The sequence below is a fragment of the Epinephelus lanceolatus genome, chromosome 3 (genome assembly GCF_041903045.1).
Source record: "Epinephelus lanceolatus isolate andai-2023 chromosome 3, ASM4190304v1, whole genome shotgun sequence".
NCBI classification, from domain to species: Eukaryota; Metazoa; Chordata; class Actinopteri; order Perciformes; family Serranidae; genus Epinephelus; species Epinephelus lanceolatus.
In genome coordinates this window covers 45218029-45236663 of record NC_135736.1, presented here as the reverse complement: position 1 = coordinate 45236663, position 18635 = coordinate 45218029, and the positions used below count along the sequence as shown (strand labels likewise).

The window sequence follows — 18635 nt, the reverse complement described above, 5'->3', positions numbered from 1 at the left end:
AAAGAGATGTAAGCTCCCCTGAAAAGTTTGAGTTTGGGGAATCTCAAAAGTGACGGACATCAATAAGTACTGATCTTAATGCATCCCAGTGCATCTGCTTGGGAAACCATGAATACGTGCAACAAACTGGTGTTTGTATGGCAGGTTTATGAGCTTCACAGGCATCTGCACCAGCCTGGTACAGTCACCTAACCTGTACATTCAAAAATAAACTCTCTAGGATTGTGACAATGGCAAGTAAAATAGTTTGCAAGCCACAAAATCTGCTGACCGAAAGAAAGAAAGCAAGGAGTATCTTGGCAGATAGCTTCCTTCTTCTCTTTAGCCAGTTTGAGCTCTTGACCTCCAGGAGGTGCTGTAGAGTCCCTCTGGAGGGACACCAGCAGACCTGAGAGTGCAGAGGGGAGTGTGCCGGTGGAGGAGCTCAGGAGCTCTCCAGGTTGTGGAGAGCTTTGTAAATAATGATGAGGAGTTTGAAGTGGATATGCTGGGGGATGGGGAGCCAGTGGAAGTTATGAAGGACGGGAGTGATGTGGTTACGGGTGCAGCCGGGAGTGTGTGAGAAGACGAGCAGCTGAGTTCTGGATATACTGTAGTTCCTTGAGTGATTCAGTTGACAAACCGTAGAGGAGACTGTTGCTGTAATCCAGTCTGGAAGTAATACATGTGTGAATGAGTGTCTGCAGCTGAAAAGGAGAGAGATGGGTGGAGGCGGGCGATGTTCCTGAGATGGAAGAAGGCTGTTTTGGTGATGTGTTTTGATATGTTGGTCAAGAGGGTTTGTTCAAAGATGACACCAAGGTTACGGACATGGGGGAAGGATGTCGATTGAGAGAAGGAAGTTATGGGTGGATTTGATAAGAGATTTGGGAATGATGATGATGATTTCTGATTTGTCACAGTTAAGTTTGAGGACGTTGGTTTGCAGCCAGGATTTTATTTCAGTGATGCAGTTGGTGAGGGTGGAGTGAGTAGCAGGAGTGATGGCTTCATTTGGGGCTGAATGTCGTCGGCAAAGCAGTGAAACTGAAGTCCATGACGGCGGATTATTTGACCAAGGGTGACAATGTACAGGATGAAGAGGAGGGGGCCTAGAATTGAACCTTGGGGAACACCTTGGCAGAGGGGAGCAGTGGGGGATTTGCAATTGTTTATGCTGATGAACTGAAATCTGTCCGAAAGGTAGGATTTGAGCCAGGAGAGTGCAGTGCCGGTGATGTTGACAGCGGTTTTTAAGTGAAAAGAAACAGTGTAAAAAATGAGTCAACTGTTTTGCAGCTTATCTTTGCTCATCAAAGTGATGTACAGCAGCATTTTTGAATTTTTTAAACCCTCAGTGTGACTAGCAGTATATTAAGTTATAGCAAAACTGACTGCACAAAGTCACAGAGAGTATGGGACAGTTTCAGGTTCAGGGGGAAGTCAGCGAGGCAGCCACCCTGGATAAATGAACTGTTACACCCAACACTGGAAATGCACGGCGTGAGCTTAGACTGAGACTAAACAACAGAGCACAGGTGAGAAGAGGGGTTAAGGAAAGTGTCCCAATGTCATACCTCGTACTAACTTTATACACAGTGTACCCCAAAATACTTTTCATGGTGTGCTTTGTTTTGACCTCTGCTAGTGCACTAGCTGTAGGGATGTCAAGTCTGTTAGTTGGTCGGTCAGTAATGGCTCTCTCACTATCATTTCAGTTGGGGATTTACAATCTTTTGTCTGCTCATGCATATTAATGATGTAAAGAGGAAGGAAGCCAGGTCTGTTTTTTAACAGCTTGATATCTATTTAACATAACTTTTCCAACCACAGAAGGCACACACTGTCTTCACAGACCACATTGTTATTTTTAGAATAGAGAAATGTTTATTCTAACTTACTGACACACAGTGTTTATCATGTATGTGAACTGATGTTACATACAGAGACGTGAGGAGCAGCCATGAGTTTAGCAGCAGCAGCAGCAGCGAGTGGATTTATTGTCTTCCTTCTCTCTGTACAAGGTACTGTACTTCTACATTTATACTGTAAGGCAGTTAGCACACTTCAGAAAGACACAGGAGGGTGTTTTGTAGTTTATAAAAAGATTTGATGTTACGCAATTTGGTGCGATCCCATAAACACTAGACATTCACTTCTCTTTCTTTGAATAAGTTCTTACAGGACGACCAACACAGAGCTGTTTGTAACACCAGCAACATCTCTGCACACTTAAACATATAAACTTTATAAACTCAGGTATTGTTTACCGTCCAAGACAGTAAAGATGTGTGCAGATGGAAGTGATGACTGTGCATATAATAACAAAGACAACAACTTAGAGGCTGTTTGCTCTCCCGTAGCATCATTAATACAGGAAATACAACAAGAGATGATTTCATGTCTTTCATGTTGAAGAAAAGTACTTACCAGAATTGCAAGGCGGATACAGAAAACTTTCATGGTGTGAAAGGAATTGCTTGTGGTAATGAAGTCACAGTAAATGATCACGTGACTCTGCAGCTCCCCTCAGCTATACAGTGTTTTAGCTTTAATCAGCTGATTGTTTTAGTTTGCCCAAAACAGTTTTAGTTCACTCTCACTGCATTCATCAGCTTTCAGTGGAAAAGCCCTTAAAATTGACTTTATACTGCCTGCCCAGCACCAAAACAAAGTCAGTCTTGGAGGCCACTTGTTATTGTTTGACGACAATAAAGCCTCTGGGCACAGCTAACCTGATTCAAACCCCAGGGTGGGGGTGTTTGCATGCTTTCCCCATGTCAGCGCGGTTTTCTCTGGGTACTCCAGCTGTCCAGATGTCCAGAGACACAGCTAAGATGCCCAAACCTTCACTTTAGCTCTGCGGGCCTGCCATTATCCACCAAGCCCACTCCAGTGGCGTAAATGATTTTTCCACCTGCATTCTGGAAAGAAGGCAATGAGCACCAATCAGAGGCAGAGTAGGGCGGATCTTAGCAAAGCGACTACGAAAGCTGCCCAGGTAAAAGTGCACAACTAGCAAACTATTGGCACACAGGACAAAAACTAAATAAAAAAATTACAATAGGCCCGTTTCTACTGCAGAAGTTCCTGGTACTATTTGGGGGGCAGGAACTACTACAGGAACGTCCTCTCGCTCTGCCCTGTCAACCGCCGTGTCTCCACTGAAAGCAGAGTAGGTGAAAGGTTCCTGTAAAGTTACCGGGCTCTGGATGTGACGCAATCGTTGCATGACCATTTTGACCCAAGTGAAGTAGGGATTCCGTTAGCCGTTAGCGGTGTCTGTAATAACTCAGTGACTCAATAAACGGTCCGTGAAAAAATATTTGTTTCAGCGGATGTCTTAGTTACAACATGATTGAGCTAACTGGAGTAGTTTCATGTCGTATCCGACAACGGGAGGGTTTTAACAGATGACGTCCTGATGTTAGCTTTGCTGCTGCTGTTAGCTGTCCCTGTCAGCTGCAGCCACTGATGCTGCAGTGATTTCCCAAAACTAAATAAATACCACACATAGCAACACAAAACTGCTTTGCTAGCTCAATCATGTTGTAACTAAGATATCCGCTGGCAAAAAATATTTTTTTCACAGACTGTTTATTGAGTTACTGAGTTATTACAGACACTGCTAATGGCTAACAGCTAACGGTTAGCCCAGCTAATCTACGATAACCATGTTATTAATTAAAAAATGTGAACACAGAAATAGTAATGCTTGTTCAGTCATTGTGTTTATAGACTTTACAAACACCAGATTAGTCTAAATGGTGATATAGTGACGTGAAAAATGTGATAGGCCTACAGCTAAACAGCTGGTTTTCTAGCTATGAACGAGCTAACTCTCGTCAGCTGAGTTTTAAAAATGCTGGCTGTTTTGTCGCTTTCTGTTAAAGTCACATCCAGCCTTGAGTATATCCAATCAGCACCAAGTAAACCCCAAGCCCCAGCCAGGAGTTTCTCGGGGTCGTTCTGAGTACCTACAGTACTCCGAGGCAGGGACTTGTTTGGCCCCTGTAAAAGTTCCGGGACTCCGTCCTTCGGGGGTGGTTCCTGCGGTGGAGACACGCACCAACGGCCCCGGCCCCGTAAAATTACCCTGAAGTTCCTGCGGTGGAAACGGGCCTAATACACAACAACAGTACACACACACGCACACACAAAAATGAAATAAAAATAAAATAAAATCACATAAAATAAAATTAAATAGAATAAAATTAAATAAAATAGAATAAATATAGAATAGAAGAGAACTTTAATTGCCACGCAACCAGAGTCGGTGGTATTTTCTTCCGGTACATATATACAGGACACTGCTTCATAGTCACAACAACAACAAGTGCATACAGACATACATGAATAAAGTGCAGACAGACATCCACAGAGCATATTGTGGAAAACAATAGCCCTGTAGCCAAAACCCCCACAAGGTAACACACCTGAAACCAAAAAACCGCATAACAAAAAACACAACAACAGTACAACACAGTCAACAACTACAACAAGTCCATATGCATGCTAACGGAGGTAGTTGAGTGTTTGTATTGCTGTGGGGAAAAAGCTGTTTTTAAAGCGGGTGGATTTTGTGTCAAGTGACCTGAGAGGCCTACCAGAAGGGAGGGTCTGGAAAAGGTGGTTTGCTGGATGAGAGGGGTCTGAGATGATTTTATTTGCCCATGTAGAAACACGCTGGTGGAATATGGACTCAACTGAGGGGAGGGCAGAACTGGTGATCTTAGAGGCCTTGGACACGATGCATTGTAATTTCATCTTTGAGTGACTGCCCGTGTTACCATACCAGACTGTGATGGAGGAGGTGATGACACTTTGGATGATGGCTGTGTAGAAGTGGACCAGGAGGTGTTTTATTGACTGAACTTTTTTAGTTGTCTGAGGAAGTATTGTCTCTGATGTCCTGGTTTGATTATGAGATCAGTGTTTGTGTGCCATTTTAGGTTATTGCAGATATGAGTGCCTGAGAACTTGAAGGAGTCTGTTGAGGTTATTGAGTGGGAGTAGATATGGACCGGGGATTTGGGATTTTGTTTGTGTCTGAAGTCAATGATGATTTCCATGGTCTTTGCTGTGTTGAGCAGCAGGTAGTTCTCTGCACACCATTTGACTGTGCTGTCCACGGTTTGACGGTGGGGTGATGCATTGTTGCTTGAGATGAGGCCAATTATTGTTGTGTCGTCCGCGTATTTAAACACCTTGACTGAGCTGGAGTGAGATGTGAGGTTGTTGGTGTACAGACCGAAGAGCTATGGTGAAAGTACACAACCTTGAGGGGCCCCCATGTTGATAACCAGGGGGCTGGATATTTTATTGCCGATTTTGACTCTGTTCTCTGCTCAGTAAAAAGTGTAGGATCCATTGGCACATGGCAGGGTGAATGTTCATTACTAGTTTATTGTGAAGTATGAGTGGGTGAATGCTATTAAAGGCTGAGCTGAAATCGATGACCAGAATGCGTGCATATGTATTGTGTGATTCCAGATGGTGGAGAGTATAGTGAGTGGGTGATGGCACCTTGAACTGACCGGTTAGTGCTGTATGCAAACTGGAGAGGGTCCTTGATGGGTGCGGTGTGGGATTTTACATAGGCCAAAACCAGGTGCTCAAATACTTTCATGGCTACTGACGTGAGTGCAACAGGTCTGAAGTCATTCACACAGCTCGCCTTAGAGGACTTGGGCACAGGGATGATGATGGATGATTTGAAGCTGTGGTAACAATGATAGTGACAGAGGTTATTTCTGGCCACTGCAGGCCATGTAAGGTTGCTGACCCCAATTCTAGTGCAACAACAACAGGAACTTTAACCCTCAGTGGTTTCCTCTCACAAACACTGATCAGGCTGCATGTACTGCTGCCTGGAACTGAACCTTGAAAAGACAATTTTGCCTGTTGTGGAAGAAGCTAACAATGAGATGAGGGAAGTGCTTCAGTAAATACTGTTTCTCAGATTCAGATTTATTTGTTTGAGAAGAGGAAATTTAAATCATATCCATGAAATAAAAGTTTACTATATTTGGATTCTGATTAATCTGAACTGTGAATTTACCAGTCGAAAATAACTGATACAGATATACAGCTATAATTTACATTTCCACCTTTAAAACACACATGTGCATCAGCCAAGGTTAGTCTGGGTGTCTCTTTTTAAATTAACATCAGTAGTTGTGGCTCTATCTCTCTGTGGAAGAAGTTGTTATCTACATGTCACACTATTTGCCCACACCACAGTGTTCTGCATGTCTCTAAAGACAAAGAAAACCAACCGAGCAAAGCAGATTCTTTTTTTATGTACCACACTCATCTACCAGTTTATCTTCAGCTATCTGTTCTGTAAACGCTGTGTTCAAGTTCACAGGTTCAGTGAATTTCAGTTCCTTCACTGCACTGTGTGTATGATGTCCTGCCTCAGTGCACTTAGAGATTAACTGCAGAGATCATGTCTTCATCTTTGACTGTGTTTCTCTGCATTATAAGTAATCATGTAAAACTGAATGATTTGCACATTTCTCCACACCTCTGTTCACTTTGGCATAACCTGAAATAACCATAAAAAGGGACAGACATTAAAAAGTCCTGAAAAAGAAGTAAACATATCAGAAACATGTGATGCAGAATAAGTCTTCAGTTTGAAATGACAGTAAAACAGTCAAAGTTTAGTCTGTAACATTTTGTAAAGTTTGTTTACATGCCCCCAGCCAACACCAAAAACACGTTGGAACTATAAATTAATCTTTGTCTCACACTGACTTAAAGTGTGATGGCATGAGAGCAGACGTGAGTTAAATAAAGTTTCACGCACTGAAGCTCCTTCAGTACAAAAGAAAGTCTGTCTCCTGATGTTCTGAGTCTGATTGTGGTTCCTGATGTGCTCTGTGTTACAGTGATACAGGGTCAGAATGGCTGGGGAGTGACTTACAGTCCTACTAAGATCTGTGCTGTAAAAGGATCAACAGTGGAAATACACTGCAGATACACATACCCATCCAGAATATATGGCCGTCAAATTACAGTTGAGAAAACATTCTGGTTTGCCAACATGTATCCATATGATCTTGTAGATCTGACAACAGACCCACAGTATTCAGGTCGTGTGCAGTATGACTGTGATAAGATTAGGAACTACTGCACTCTGAGAATCACAGACCTGAGAGAGAGCGACTCAGCTCAGTACAAGTTCAGGTTCACAACAAACCATCCCAGTGTTTATACTGGTTCACCTGGAGTCACTTTGTCTGTCACAGGTAACATTTTCATTCATATGTTAATTATTTACAAATGTTCAACATCTAGAAAACAATAATATAGATGTGTTTATTTGCATGTGTGTGTGTTGACAGTTTTGTCTAAAATAACATTCCTGTTCCCTCTTCACAAATCCAGGTCTCCAGGTGAGCAGATATAGTTATGGCCTTAAGTGTCAAAGCAGTTGTGTACCTGATCGCCCTTCCTTCATCTGGTACAAAAATGGACAGAAAATTCAGACAGAAGCATCTTCTTCTTATTATTATTATTATTTAAGGAACTATAATTATGAAGACAGCTATTCTTGTGCTGTAAAAGGATATGATGATTCCCCCTCTCCTCCAACATGTGAGTTTACTCCACATATATCTATTAACATAACACCATCTAGTGGAGCTGTGTTATTCATGTTTCCTTAATATGGAGATCCCACTTGTGACTCCTCAATGACTGCACTTTAAAAATGATCAGAAGATGATTTTATCTTTCAGGTGCCGATGGTCAAACCTGCAACAGAGTGACGTACACTGACAGAAACATCTGTGCCTCAAAAGGCTCATCAGTGGACATTTCTTGCACTTACAGCAGTTACAAGAATCATGTTGAATCCAAATTCTGGTTCAGTCCTGAACGTAAAGATCAGTGGGGGTATCCCATACAGCCAGCGGACCTTAGTAAAGACTCCCAGTTTGCAGGTCGTGTTCAGGTCATTGACACAGAGAGAAGACGCTCCACCCTGAGAATCACTGACCTGAGAGAGAGCGACTCAGCTGAGTATCACTTCAAATTCACAGCACCAAGCTTTGAATGGAGGAGTAGTTTACCTGGTACAACTCTGACTGTCACAGGTAAACACAGACTGATGTAAATACACCAACACGGTACATTTAAAAACACTCAACATGTGGATAAGGATCAATGTGTTTGTGTAATTACTGTTGCAGAAATAAACAGATACAAATGCTCTCTACCTCTTATAGGAATTAATACTGTTGTGGTGATGTGTATGATATGTACATCCATCATCTGTTTTTTAGACACAGCGATAATATTGTTTCTTGTTCTCATATCCAGCTCTCCAGGTGCAGGTGACCAGAATAACAGTCGGGCAGTCTGTTACTGAGGCAGAGCTGAAGTGTCACAGCAGCTGCAGTCCAGCTGGTCGTCTTTCCTACGTCTGGTTCAATAATAAAGTGGAAATTCTTTGGGAGTACACATCTTCTTATAAAGCCCGGTTTGGTCTTAGTGACAATGTCTCCTGTGCTATAAGAGGACTCAAGGAGTTCCCCTCTCCTTCAGTGTGTAAGTTTAATCCACTGTGTCAGAACAAAAAAGACACATACGTTCTGACATTACAACACAATTACAATTTCAGACCAAACCTCACTGAAGTCTTCTAAATCTTAGATGCAGCAGTCATAATTTTTGTGATTCAGTAATATTAGAAATATAATATGTCGTTTCTGTCCAAGATAAAATAGTTTTGTATTTTTTGCTAGTTTTTATTTTTATTTTTAGTTTTCAATTTGATTTAGTTTCACTTACCCACCAGAGTGGGTTTACTTTTTTTTAGTTTATTTTTTATTGTTTAAATGTTTATTTCTAGTTTATTTTTTATGAGGGGTATTGTCAGGAGCAAATCAGAAAAACATAAGTTCTGCTACAACCACAGAGGCTGAATATAATGACGGCTGATGCAACAGCTGTGAGTTTAAAGAAATATTAGGAGAGAGTTTGTTGTATTTTTCAGACTCATGGGGACGGCCCAGTGAAAGTATTAATAAGAACCTGCTTTTTCCCCCAAAATAAAACTAATGGTTCTCTTCCCACCTCCAATAATTTTATATAAACTGTTTTGTAGACTCAGAATTATTTACAAAACATGACAAGGAAGTGATCAACCAATAACAATAATGAAACAAACATTAACTTCTGCTAACAACTAGATCTTGACTGAGAGGACTGTCAGGACTGACTCAGCAAACAGAACCTGTATATAAAGAGAAGAATATGTAAAAATAGTCATTTGTCTGTGATAATGTCTTCTATCATCTTTTGAAGTTATTCATGTTCAATTCTCCTCCAGATGCTCCAAAGCTTCCCTCTGTGTCAGTGAGTCCCTCTGCTGAGATAGTGGAGGGCAGTTCAGTGACTCTGACCTGTAGCAGTGATGCTAACCCAGCAGCTAACTATACCTGGTACAAGGAGACAGTAAATCCCAGACCTCTCAGTGAAGGACCACAGCTCGTCTTCAGCTCCATCCAGTCCTCTGACTCTGGACAGTATTACTGCACAGCAGAGAACGAGCTGGGGAGGAGGACGTCTAATGACTTCACCATGAATGTGAAATGTGAGTGAAAAGGCTTATTTGAATATAACATACAGCTTAAATCTGTCCAGTGTTTGCTGATGATACCTACTCTCTTCAGCTCTACATTTTCACTTTCATTATCACATAGCTTTAGCTTGATGTAGGCGCAGAAATTTGCAGTCGCCTCTCTGTCAGCTCTGCTGTGTTTGTGCAAAGTTTAGGGTCTTAGTGGTGCTTTTTGTGGCTGGCTTTGGACGGTGGTGTCGTGTGGCTGTGTCACTCATCAGGATGAGGACATCAACTTACCAGTCTGTAAACTGTCCTGCTGCTGACTTCTGCCAGTTACTGTAGCTAAGTCAAAGTTCAGTAAACATCTAGGAAAAAGTAAGAGGAATGGGCCCCAGCTGCTCGCCACTGTACAGGCGTTGGAAAAGCAATCTGGACGACCTCCGTGCCATATTATTTTCCAGCAGGATTTCATGAACTGTAAGGTTCCTTATTCCACATAAACTTGGCTGAATCCTGGACAGCGCCATTCAACCAGGAGGCTCTTTTTCAATATGCTGATCTGACAAAGTAGAGGACTCTGGTGAGAGAAGGAGAGTAGGTGTGTGCTTTACAGTGAATAAGGACTGGTGTGTCAGCGGGAATGTGAGGTGCTGTCCTGTTCCTGCTGTGGATCACTGCTGGAGAAGCAACCATACAGCCATCTTGGAACCTTTTGGAAACATGGACAATAACAAAGCAGCAGCTAACAATGTAAAAAGACCTTTAAAAGGGAGTAAATGAAAGTGCACAAGTTAAAGGAGCTGATGGGATCACATTTCACTGGAGTTGTATCTCGTAAAACTCCATGTGACAAATAAATGATCGATTGATGGATTAGTTCCACATTCACAGTCTGCTGTCATTAACTGAACAGCTCCAGAAGATTTTAATTGACAGGGCACCTTCAAAGTCTAAAATACCATATGTTCTTTTGTGGTAACACACCTTTAACCTTGAAAAACCTCTGTTGAAATCTCTCCTCCAGATGCTCCAAGAGTTCCCTCTGTGTCAGTGAATCCCTCTGGTAAAATCATGGAGGGCAGTTCAGTGACTCTGACCTGCAGCAGTGATGCTAACCCAGCAGCTAAAAAGACCTGGTACATGGAAAACCAAAAAGTGCTTCAAGGATCAGACGGTGTATATCAGTTCATGTCCATCAGCTCTGAAGACAGAGGGAAGTACTACTGCACATCTGAGAATCAACATGGACGGATTAACTCTTCATCCATTTTTATAGATGTCCAGTGTAAGTAAAAAGCAGTATCTTAAATGGTTTCACTGTAGCTAGAGGCCACTAAGTTTCTTCACAGATACAGGACGTAAGTTTCATGTACAGGTCTGTTAGAGGTCACTGTAGCCTGACAGCTAGCTTTGTAGAGGTGACAACAGCCTGTCTCAGGACTTCTAAAGTAGGTGGATAACACCGTAACCACCTTCTGGCTTTGGCAGTCTATACTTAAAAACTGGTGTGTAAACAAAGATTGATAAGTTGTCTCTCATTTCTCCTCCAGATGCTCCAAAGCTTCCCTCTGTGTCAGTGAGTCCCTCTGCTGAGATAGTGGAGGGCAGTTCAGTGACTCTGACCTGTAGCAGTGATGCTAACCCAGCAGCTAAGTACACGTGGTACAAGAAGACCGTAGACCCCAGACCTCTCAGTGAAGGACCACAGCTTGTCTCCAGCTCCATCCAGTCCTCTGACTCTGGACAGTATTACTGCACAGCAGAGAACGAGCTGGGGAGGAGGACGTCTAATGACTTCACCATGGATGTGAAATGTGAGTGAAAAAGCTTATTTGAATATAACATACAGCTTAAATCTGTCCAGTGTTTGCTGATGATACCTACTCTCTTCAGCTCTACATTAATTTTCACTTTCATTATCATATAGCTTGAGCTTGATGTAGGCACAGAAATTTGCAGTCGCCTCTCTGTCAGCTCTGCTGCGTTTGTGCAAAGTTTAGGCTCTTAGTGGTGCTTTTTGTGGCTGGCTTTGGATGGTGGTGTCGTGTGGCTTCGAGTCACTCATCGGGATGAGGACATCAACTTACCAGTCTGTAAACTGTCCTGCTGCTGACTTCTGCCAGTTACTGTAGCTAAGTCAAAGTTCAGTAAACATCTAGGAAAAAGTAAGAGGAATGGGCCCCAGCTGCTCGCCACTGTACAGGCTTTGGAAAAGAAATCGTGACAACCTCCGTGCCATATTATTTTCCAACAGGAGTTCATGAACTGTAAGGTTCATTATTTCACCGAAACTTGGCTGAATCCTGGACAGCGCCATTCAACCAGGAGGCTCTTTTTCAATATGCTGATCTGACAAAGTAGAGGACTCTGGTGAGAGAAGGAGAGTAGGTGTGTGCTTTACAATGAATGAGGACTGGTGTGTCAGCGGGAATGTGAGGTGTTGTCCTGTTCCTGCTGTGGATCACTGCTCGGGAGAAGCAACCATACAGCCATCTTGGAACCATTTGGAAACATGGACAATAACAAAGCAGCAGCTAACAATGTAAAAAGACCTTTAAAAGGGAGTAAATTAAAGTGCACAAGTTAAAGGAGCTGATGGGATCACATTTCACTGGAGTTGTATCTCGTATAACTCCATGTGACAAATAAATGATCGATTGATGGATTAGTTCCACATTCACAGTCTGCTGTCATTAACTGAACAGCTCCAGAAGATTTTGGGTTTTTTATGCAGTTTTGGGACTCAACAGTCACACATCCATTTGTCAGAGCACCTTCAAAGTCTAAAATACCATATGTTCTTTTGTGGTAACACACCTTTAACCTTGAAAAACCTCTGTTGAAATTTCTTCTCCAGATGCTCCAAAGCTTCCCTCTGTGTCAGTGAGTCCCTCTGCTGAGATAGTGGAGGGCAGTTCAGTGAATCTGACCTGTAGCAGTGATGCTAACCCAGCAGCTAAATATACCTGGTACAAGGAGGATGAAGACTCACCAAAAGCATCAGGACAGATCTTCACCATCACTGACATCAGAGCTGAACACAGTGGGAATTATTACTGTGAAGCCCAGAACAGCAGAGGACGTCATAACTCCACCTTTAGTCCAATTATTGTGTCAAGTAAGTCATACTGATGTGTCTGTCCATAGCCCAATCACTTACACTTTATCTTAACCTTCCAGTTAAACAATCCAATCACAGTACAAGCCTTCTTTAGTTAAACCACGGAATTTATTTCTGCAATCTTCAACTACCTAGCAGAGAGATCAGACGAACAGATGTCAACATGTCTTTTTTGAACTACTTTAATAAGGGCAGAGTAGAATGGCTTCAGACTTGGCCGTGCTGAAATTCAACAATTCAATTCAAGGAAAACAAAGCCGGGACAACTGGAATGGAGTGGATTGAGTATGAAAGGAACCAGCTCAGTCGCCTAGTGGTAGAGTGTCCGCCCTGAGACTGGGAGATTGTGGGTTCGATCCCCGGCCGGGTCATACCACAGACCCTGCTTGGCACTCAGCATCAGGGGTTGGAACTGGGGGGTTAGATCACCACATGATTTCCGAATGCGGCACCGCTGCTGCTCACCGCTCCCTTAGGTGATGGCTCAAATGCGGAGAACAAATTTCACACACTAAGGTGTGTGACAATCAGTGGAACTTTAATCTTTAACTTTAGCTGTCTGCATTAGTTTAAAGTGAAAATATTTCCAAGCTTTAGGCTTCCTGCAAGTCCCAACTCTCTCTCGTCCCCTAATCAAGGTCAGCTCTTCTTTCTTTCCAACAGCAGCTTGGTAAAGGTCTTGCCTGTCATGCAACGGTTTGTCAGAATCTCAGTCTCTCTCTCTGTGGCCTCCCGAACTCTGTTTTCCTAACCTCTCCATGGATGCATGGAAGGTGACAGCTCTGCTCAGTGTCGAAGAATAAAGATTTGATAATTTGAATACAAAGTCAATCACTAATCTTTGCCTGAGGTGCAAAATTTCTCACAGTAAGACACACAATTGTCCAAGCATTACAGACCACCAATATTGTTTTTGGCATGTGGGTTGTTGCATTGCTTTAAACACCTGATTTTTGTGCTCACGATGAGATCATTTTCACCTTCAGGGATGCAAAAGCAATGCTACAGTTTCCATGAGTCACTATTTAGAATACTTCTGTCTGAGGATCTATGATTTAATGTGTAATTATCAGTTGCTAATGGACCAAAACAACCTGTAATTCCATAACTAATTGCTCTGTTTGATTGCTGTTTCACAGGATCAATGAAATCAGTAGCAGCTGGATCCATCACAGCTATTTTTCTGGCTATCATATTCGTCTTAGCCTTTCTATTCATCAGGTGAGCAACTAAGTTTTACTGTGATTATATTCAGTAAATCTGGTCACTTGTATTGTAATTTTGTTTGATGATTAATTTGCTTGTTCATTTATTTTCTTATCCAGAAGAAAGAGGTCCTGGAAACAAACCCCCGAGCCCAGACAGAGACCAGACGACAACGCACAGGTGAGGAAGAAGAGTTCAGGTATCACTCAGAGTCCACTGTCACCGGGAAACTCATGTGAATAGTGCTTCATGTCCCCTTCTGGATACTTTCTTCACCTAAACTAAACCTTTTACCTTGGGTTGGAGGAGAGTTGGTCGCCACTAATCACGGGTTTGGCAGTTCGATCCCCATCCACAAGACACTGAATCAAACTGGTCCCAGTGGGCATGCCAGCTGATGGTTAATGATAGGTTAATGAGAGGCCAATTTTATTTTTATTTATTTATTCATTTAACCTTTATTTAACCAGAAAGTCCCACTGAGATTGAAAATCTATTTTACAAGAGAAACCTGGCCGAGGTAGCAGCCAATCAAAACACATTTAAAATACAACAAATACAACATATAATACAAAAATCCACAATAAAACAACAACTATTCAAACACAGTGGCCTCTCAAGAAAAATAAGCACATGTCTCGGCCAGCACATTCTTTATGATGCCCTTGAATTAATCAATAGATATAAGTGTTTCTAGTTTTAGATGTTTTAGAAGATTGTTCCATGTCCAAGGTGCAGAGTAGGAGAATGAAGTTTTCTCCAGATCTGTTAAAACCCAGGGTACATTAAAAGCAACCACCTGGAGGAGCGTAGCTGGTGACTACCAGAGCTGACACACAGAAGGGTGCAGAGGTCGGCCAGAAGTTTGACAAATAATGCTTTATAGATAAAAACATACCAGTGCTGTTGTCTGTGAGTGGTCAATGATGTCCAACACACCAAATCATAAAGAATGCAGTGATGAGTAAGTGACTTTGCATTTGTAATAAAACATAGAGATACATAGTACACTGAATCAAGGCTACATAAAATGGAGGTTTCATGCATATACAATATGTCACCGTAATCAATCACAGACTGAAAAGAAGGTTCCACGAGTTCTTTCGTAGCGCTGAAAGTAAAACAAGACTTATTTCTAAAATAAAAGCCAGTCTTCACTTTAAGCTTCCAAACTGGAGTCGCAATATGTACATTAAATGACAGCTTGTCATCTATACTCGTATGACGTGATATGAGTGTATGAGGACACTCTTAATGGATTTAAGTGAAGATGCTAAAAAGCAGCTGTGCATGAGCTTTTGAGACGACTATAAACTTTGTTCTCTGAGCATTAAAATCAATCTTAAACTCAGCAGAGTGCTTTGTAATGACTGAAATGCAGTCTGAAGAACACAATATAAGTCGATCCTTTAACCATTTCTGCCCCCATCACCCTCTCTTTTTTTCACACTGTTTATTTCCATTTGATGAACCCATAGCTGTATGTCTTTGTTATACTCTTTTTCCCCTTTGCTCAGTCTTTCAGTCTGCGGCCCTTTAATGTACCTCTTCATCTACACATACATGTTTGGGTTTTGTTAATAAAAGAGGAATTAGGTAATCCTTGTACTTTATTGCCCTCTGCTGTTGATTAGTAGGAATTACAACGACAAAAAACAGAAGTGATCTCAAACCTGCGTTCACCATTTGGCTTTGAAAATGAAGCCTGAATCCACAAGAGGGAACATGAAATAAAGGTTGAAACCAGGAATTTGGAGATGTGAAATAACCCACTCATCTTTAACCCTGTAATATTTTACTACAAGATCATTTTGTGTTTATACAGGGCAATACAAATCATACACATTTACCTGTGTAGCTAAGGACTCAAGAACTCTTGTCTTTGTGCTGTTTACCCTACAGGCAAACATGGGTGCAGTGTATGACATTCCTCCAGCTCCAAGACAGACAACACCATCAGAGCAGCAGGACGACCTCTGCTATGCCAGTGTGAGCTTCTCTAAAAACCAGGAAGATCCTCTCTACTCCAACGTCAGGCCAAACCAACCCAACAGACACAGGGAGGAAGAAGAGGACGAGGATGATGTGGAGTACTCTGTTGTTAACTTTAAGAGTGCCGGTGCTGCCACAGAGTGAGTCCATGAGAGTTTTCTTTGCCACATAAACATAATTCCCATCATTTTATTGCAGCTGAATCCTTCTGTTATTTTTTAAACCTGTTCTGATTAATATTGGGAGTTTTCTGAGCTCTTAAAATAATTCTCAAAGTCTTTTCTTCATTCACAGATCAATACAAGAAGAGCCTGCGGAGGATTCATCTGTATTGTACAGCACAGTCCTTAAAAAACCAAGAGTATGAATACAACACGAGTCTGTGGTCTTTTAAACTAAATGTTTAAGCAGGTTAAACAAAAAGTTTTAAATAATAGGTTTGAGACGATAAACTGTATTAACTGTTGTTATGACATCCAGCCTCGGTCATTTCTCTTGAGTATCCTAAGACAGAATTAGATTCAAGATGTTATGAAGGAGCATCATTTTACAGCCAGTGCTGCTAGAACATCTTTTCACGTACATGTCTCTGTATACAGTATATCTTTACCACAATCTGTCACTGATCTCCTGTTTTGTTTTTTACAGTTCATCAGTTGTTATTGTCAAACACTGTGAATATTCCTCTGCTCATTCTCCCATTTTTTTTACTTCTGCTGTAACACCATCAAGTTAGTGTTTTAATTTCTCGGTACACAACTTAGATGGTTTTTATTTACGGTGGTTCTGTGTGTATTCTAAGCCTGTGACTTATTATATTGATTGTATTGATTTTTATTGTTTAAGTAACCTGATATTTTATAGATTAAAAATATCCAGTGAATCCATCAACGTGTTAATGTGAGGTGTTCAGTGTTCAAGCTACAGTGGAACCAGGGGGGAACAAGCTCTCCTTAAAGAGATGTAAGCTCCCCTGAAAAGTTTGAGTTTGGGGAATCTCAAAAGTGACGGACATCAATAAGTACTGATCTTAATGCATCCCAGTGCATCTGCTTGGGAAACCATGAATACGTGCAACAAACTGGTGTTTGTATGGCAGGTTTATGAGCTTCACAGGCATCTGCACCAGCCTGGTACAGTCACCTAACCTGTACATTCAAAAATAAACTCTCTAGGATTGTGACAATGGCAAGTAAAATAGTTTGCAAGCCACAAAATCTGCTGACCGAACTCTTTGCAGAGAGGACGAGGAAGAAAGCAAGGAGTATCTTGGCAGATAGCTTCCTTCTTCTCTTTAGCCAGTTTGAGCTCTTGACCTCCAGGAGGTGCTGTAGAGTCCCTCTGGAGGGACACCAGCAGACCTGAGAGTGCAGAGGGGAGTGTGCCGGTGGAGGAGCTCAGGAGCTCTCCAGGTTGTGGAGAGCTTTGTAAATAATGATGAGGAGTTTGAAGTGGATATGCTGGGGGATGGGGAGCCAGTGGAAGTTATGAAGGACGGGAGTGATGTGGTTACGGGTGCAGCCGGGAGTGTGTGAGAAGACGAGCAGCTGAGTTCTGGATATACTGTAGTTCCTTGAGTGATTCAGTTGACAAACCGTAGAGGAGACTGTTGCTGTAATCCAGTCTGGAAGTAATACATGTGTGAATGAGTGTCTGCAGCTGAAAAGGAGAGAGATGGGTGGAGGCGGGCGATGTTCCTGAGATGGAAGAAGGCTGTTTTGGTGATGTGTTTGATATGTTGGTCAAGAGGGTTTGTTCAAAGATGACACCAAGGTTACGGACATGGGGGAAGGATGTCGATTGAGAGAAGGAAGTTATGGGTGGATTTGATAAGAGATTTGGGAATGATGATGATGATTTCTGATTTGTCACAGTTAAGTTTGAGGACGTTGGTTTGCAGCCAGGATTTTATTTCAGTGATGCAGTTGGTGAGGGTGGAGTGAGTAGCAGGAGTGATGGCTTCATTTGGGGCTGAATGTCGTCGGCAAAGCAGTGAAAGTGAAGTCCATGACGGCGGATTATTTGACCAAGGGTGACAATGTACAGGATGAAGAGGAGGGGGCCTAGAATTGAACCTTGGGGAACACCTTGGCAGAGGGGAGCAGTGGGGGATTTGCAATTGTTTATGCTGATGAACTGAAATCTGTCCGAAAGGTAGGATTTGAGCCAGGAGAGTGCAGTGCCGGTGATGTTGACAGCGGTTTTTAAGTGAAAAGAAACAGTGTAAAAAATGAGTCAACTGTTTTGCAGCTTATCTTTGCTCATCAAAGTGATGTACAGCAGCATTTTTGAATTTTTTAAACCCTCAGTGTGACTAGCAGTATATTAAGTTATAGCAAAACTGACTGCACAAAGTCACAGAGAGTATGGGACAGTTTCAGGTTCAGGGGGAAGTCAGCGAGGCAGCCACCCTGGATAAATGAACTGTTACACCCAACACTGGAAATGCACGGCATGAGCTTAGACTGAGACTAAACAACAGAGCACAGGTGAGAAGAGGGGCTAAGGAAAGTGTCCCAATGTCATACCTCGTACTAACTTTATACACAGTGTACCCCAAAATACTTTTCATGGTGTGCTTTGTTTTGACCTCTGCTAGTGCACTAGCTGTAGGGATGTCAAGTCTGTTAGTTGGTCGGTCAGTAATGGCTCTCTCACTATCATTTCAGTTGGGGATTTACAATCTTTTGTCTGCTCATGCATATTAATGATGTAAAGAGGAAGGAAGCCAGGTCTGTTTTTTAACAGCTTGATGTCTAT

The 18635-nt window shown here is 42.1% G+C and overlaps 1 protein-coding gene across 1 annotated transcript in view; it reads left to right on the top strand.

The window, feature by feature from the left end:
• The first annotated feature begins 47 nt into the window (after window positions 1-47).
• Window positions 48-18635, top strand: part of LOC144462557 (hemicentin-1-like) — a 33592-nt gene continuing 15004 nt past the window's right edge. The window contains exons 1-7 of the mRNA XM_078166624.1: window positions 48-2003; window positions 6876-7235; window positions 7375-7584; window positions 7728-8084; window positions 8311-8627; window positions 9520-9586; window positions 11206-11370. Of these exons, the coding sequence (XP_078022750.1) occupies window positions 1943-2003; window positions 6876-7235; window positions 7375-7584; window positions 7728-8084; window positions 8311-8627; window positions 9520-9586; window positions 11206-11370 (1537 nt within the window). The 5' untranslated portion in view covers window positions 48-1942. The remainder of the gene's footprint in view (window positions 2004-6875; window positions 7236-7374; window positions 7585-7727; window positions 8085-8310; window positions 8628-9519; window positions 9587-11205; window positions 11371-18635) is intronic.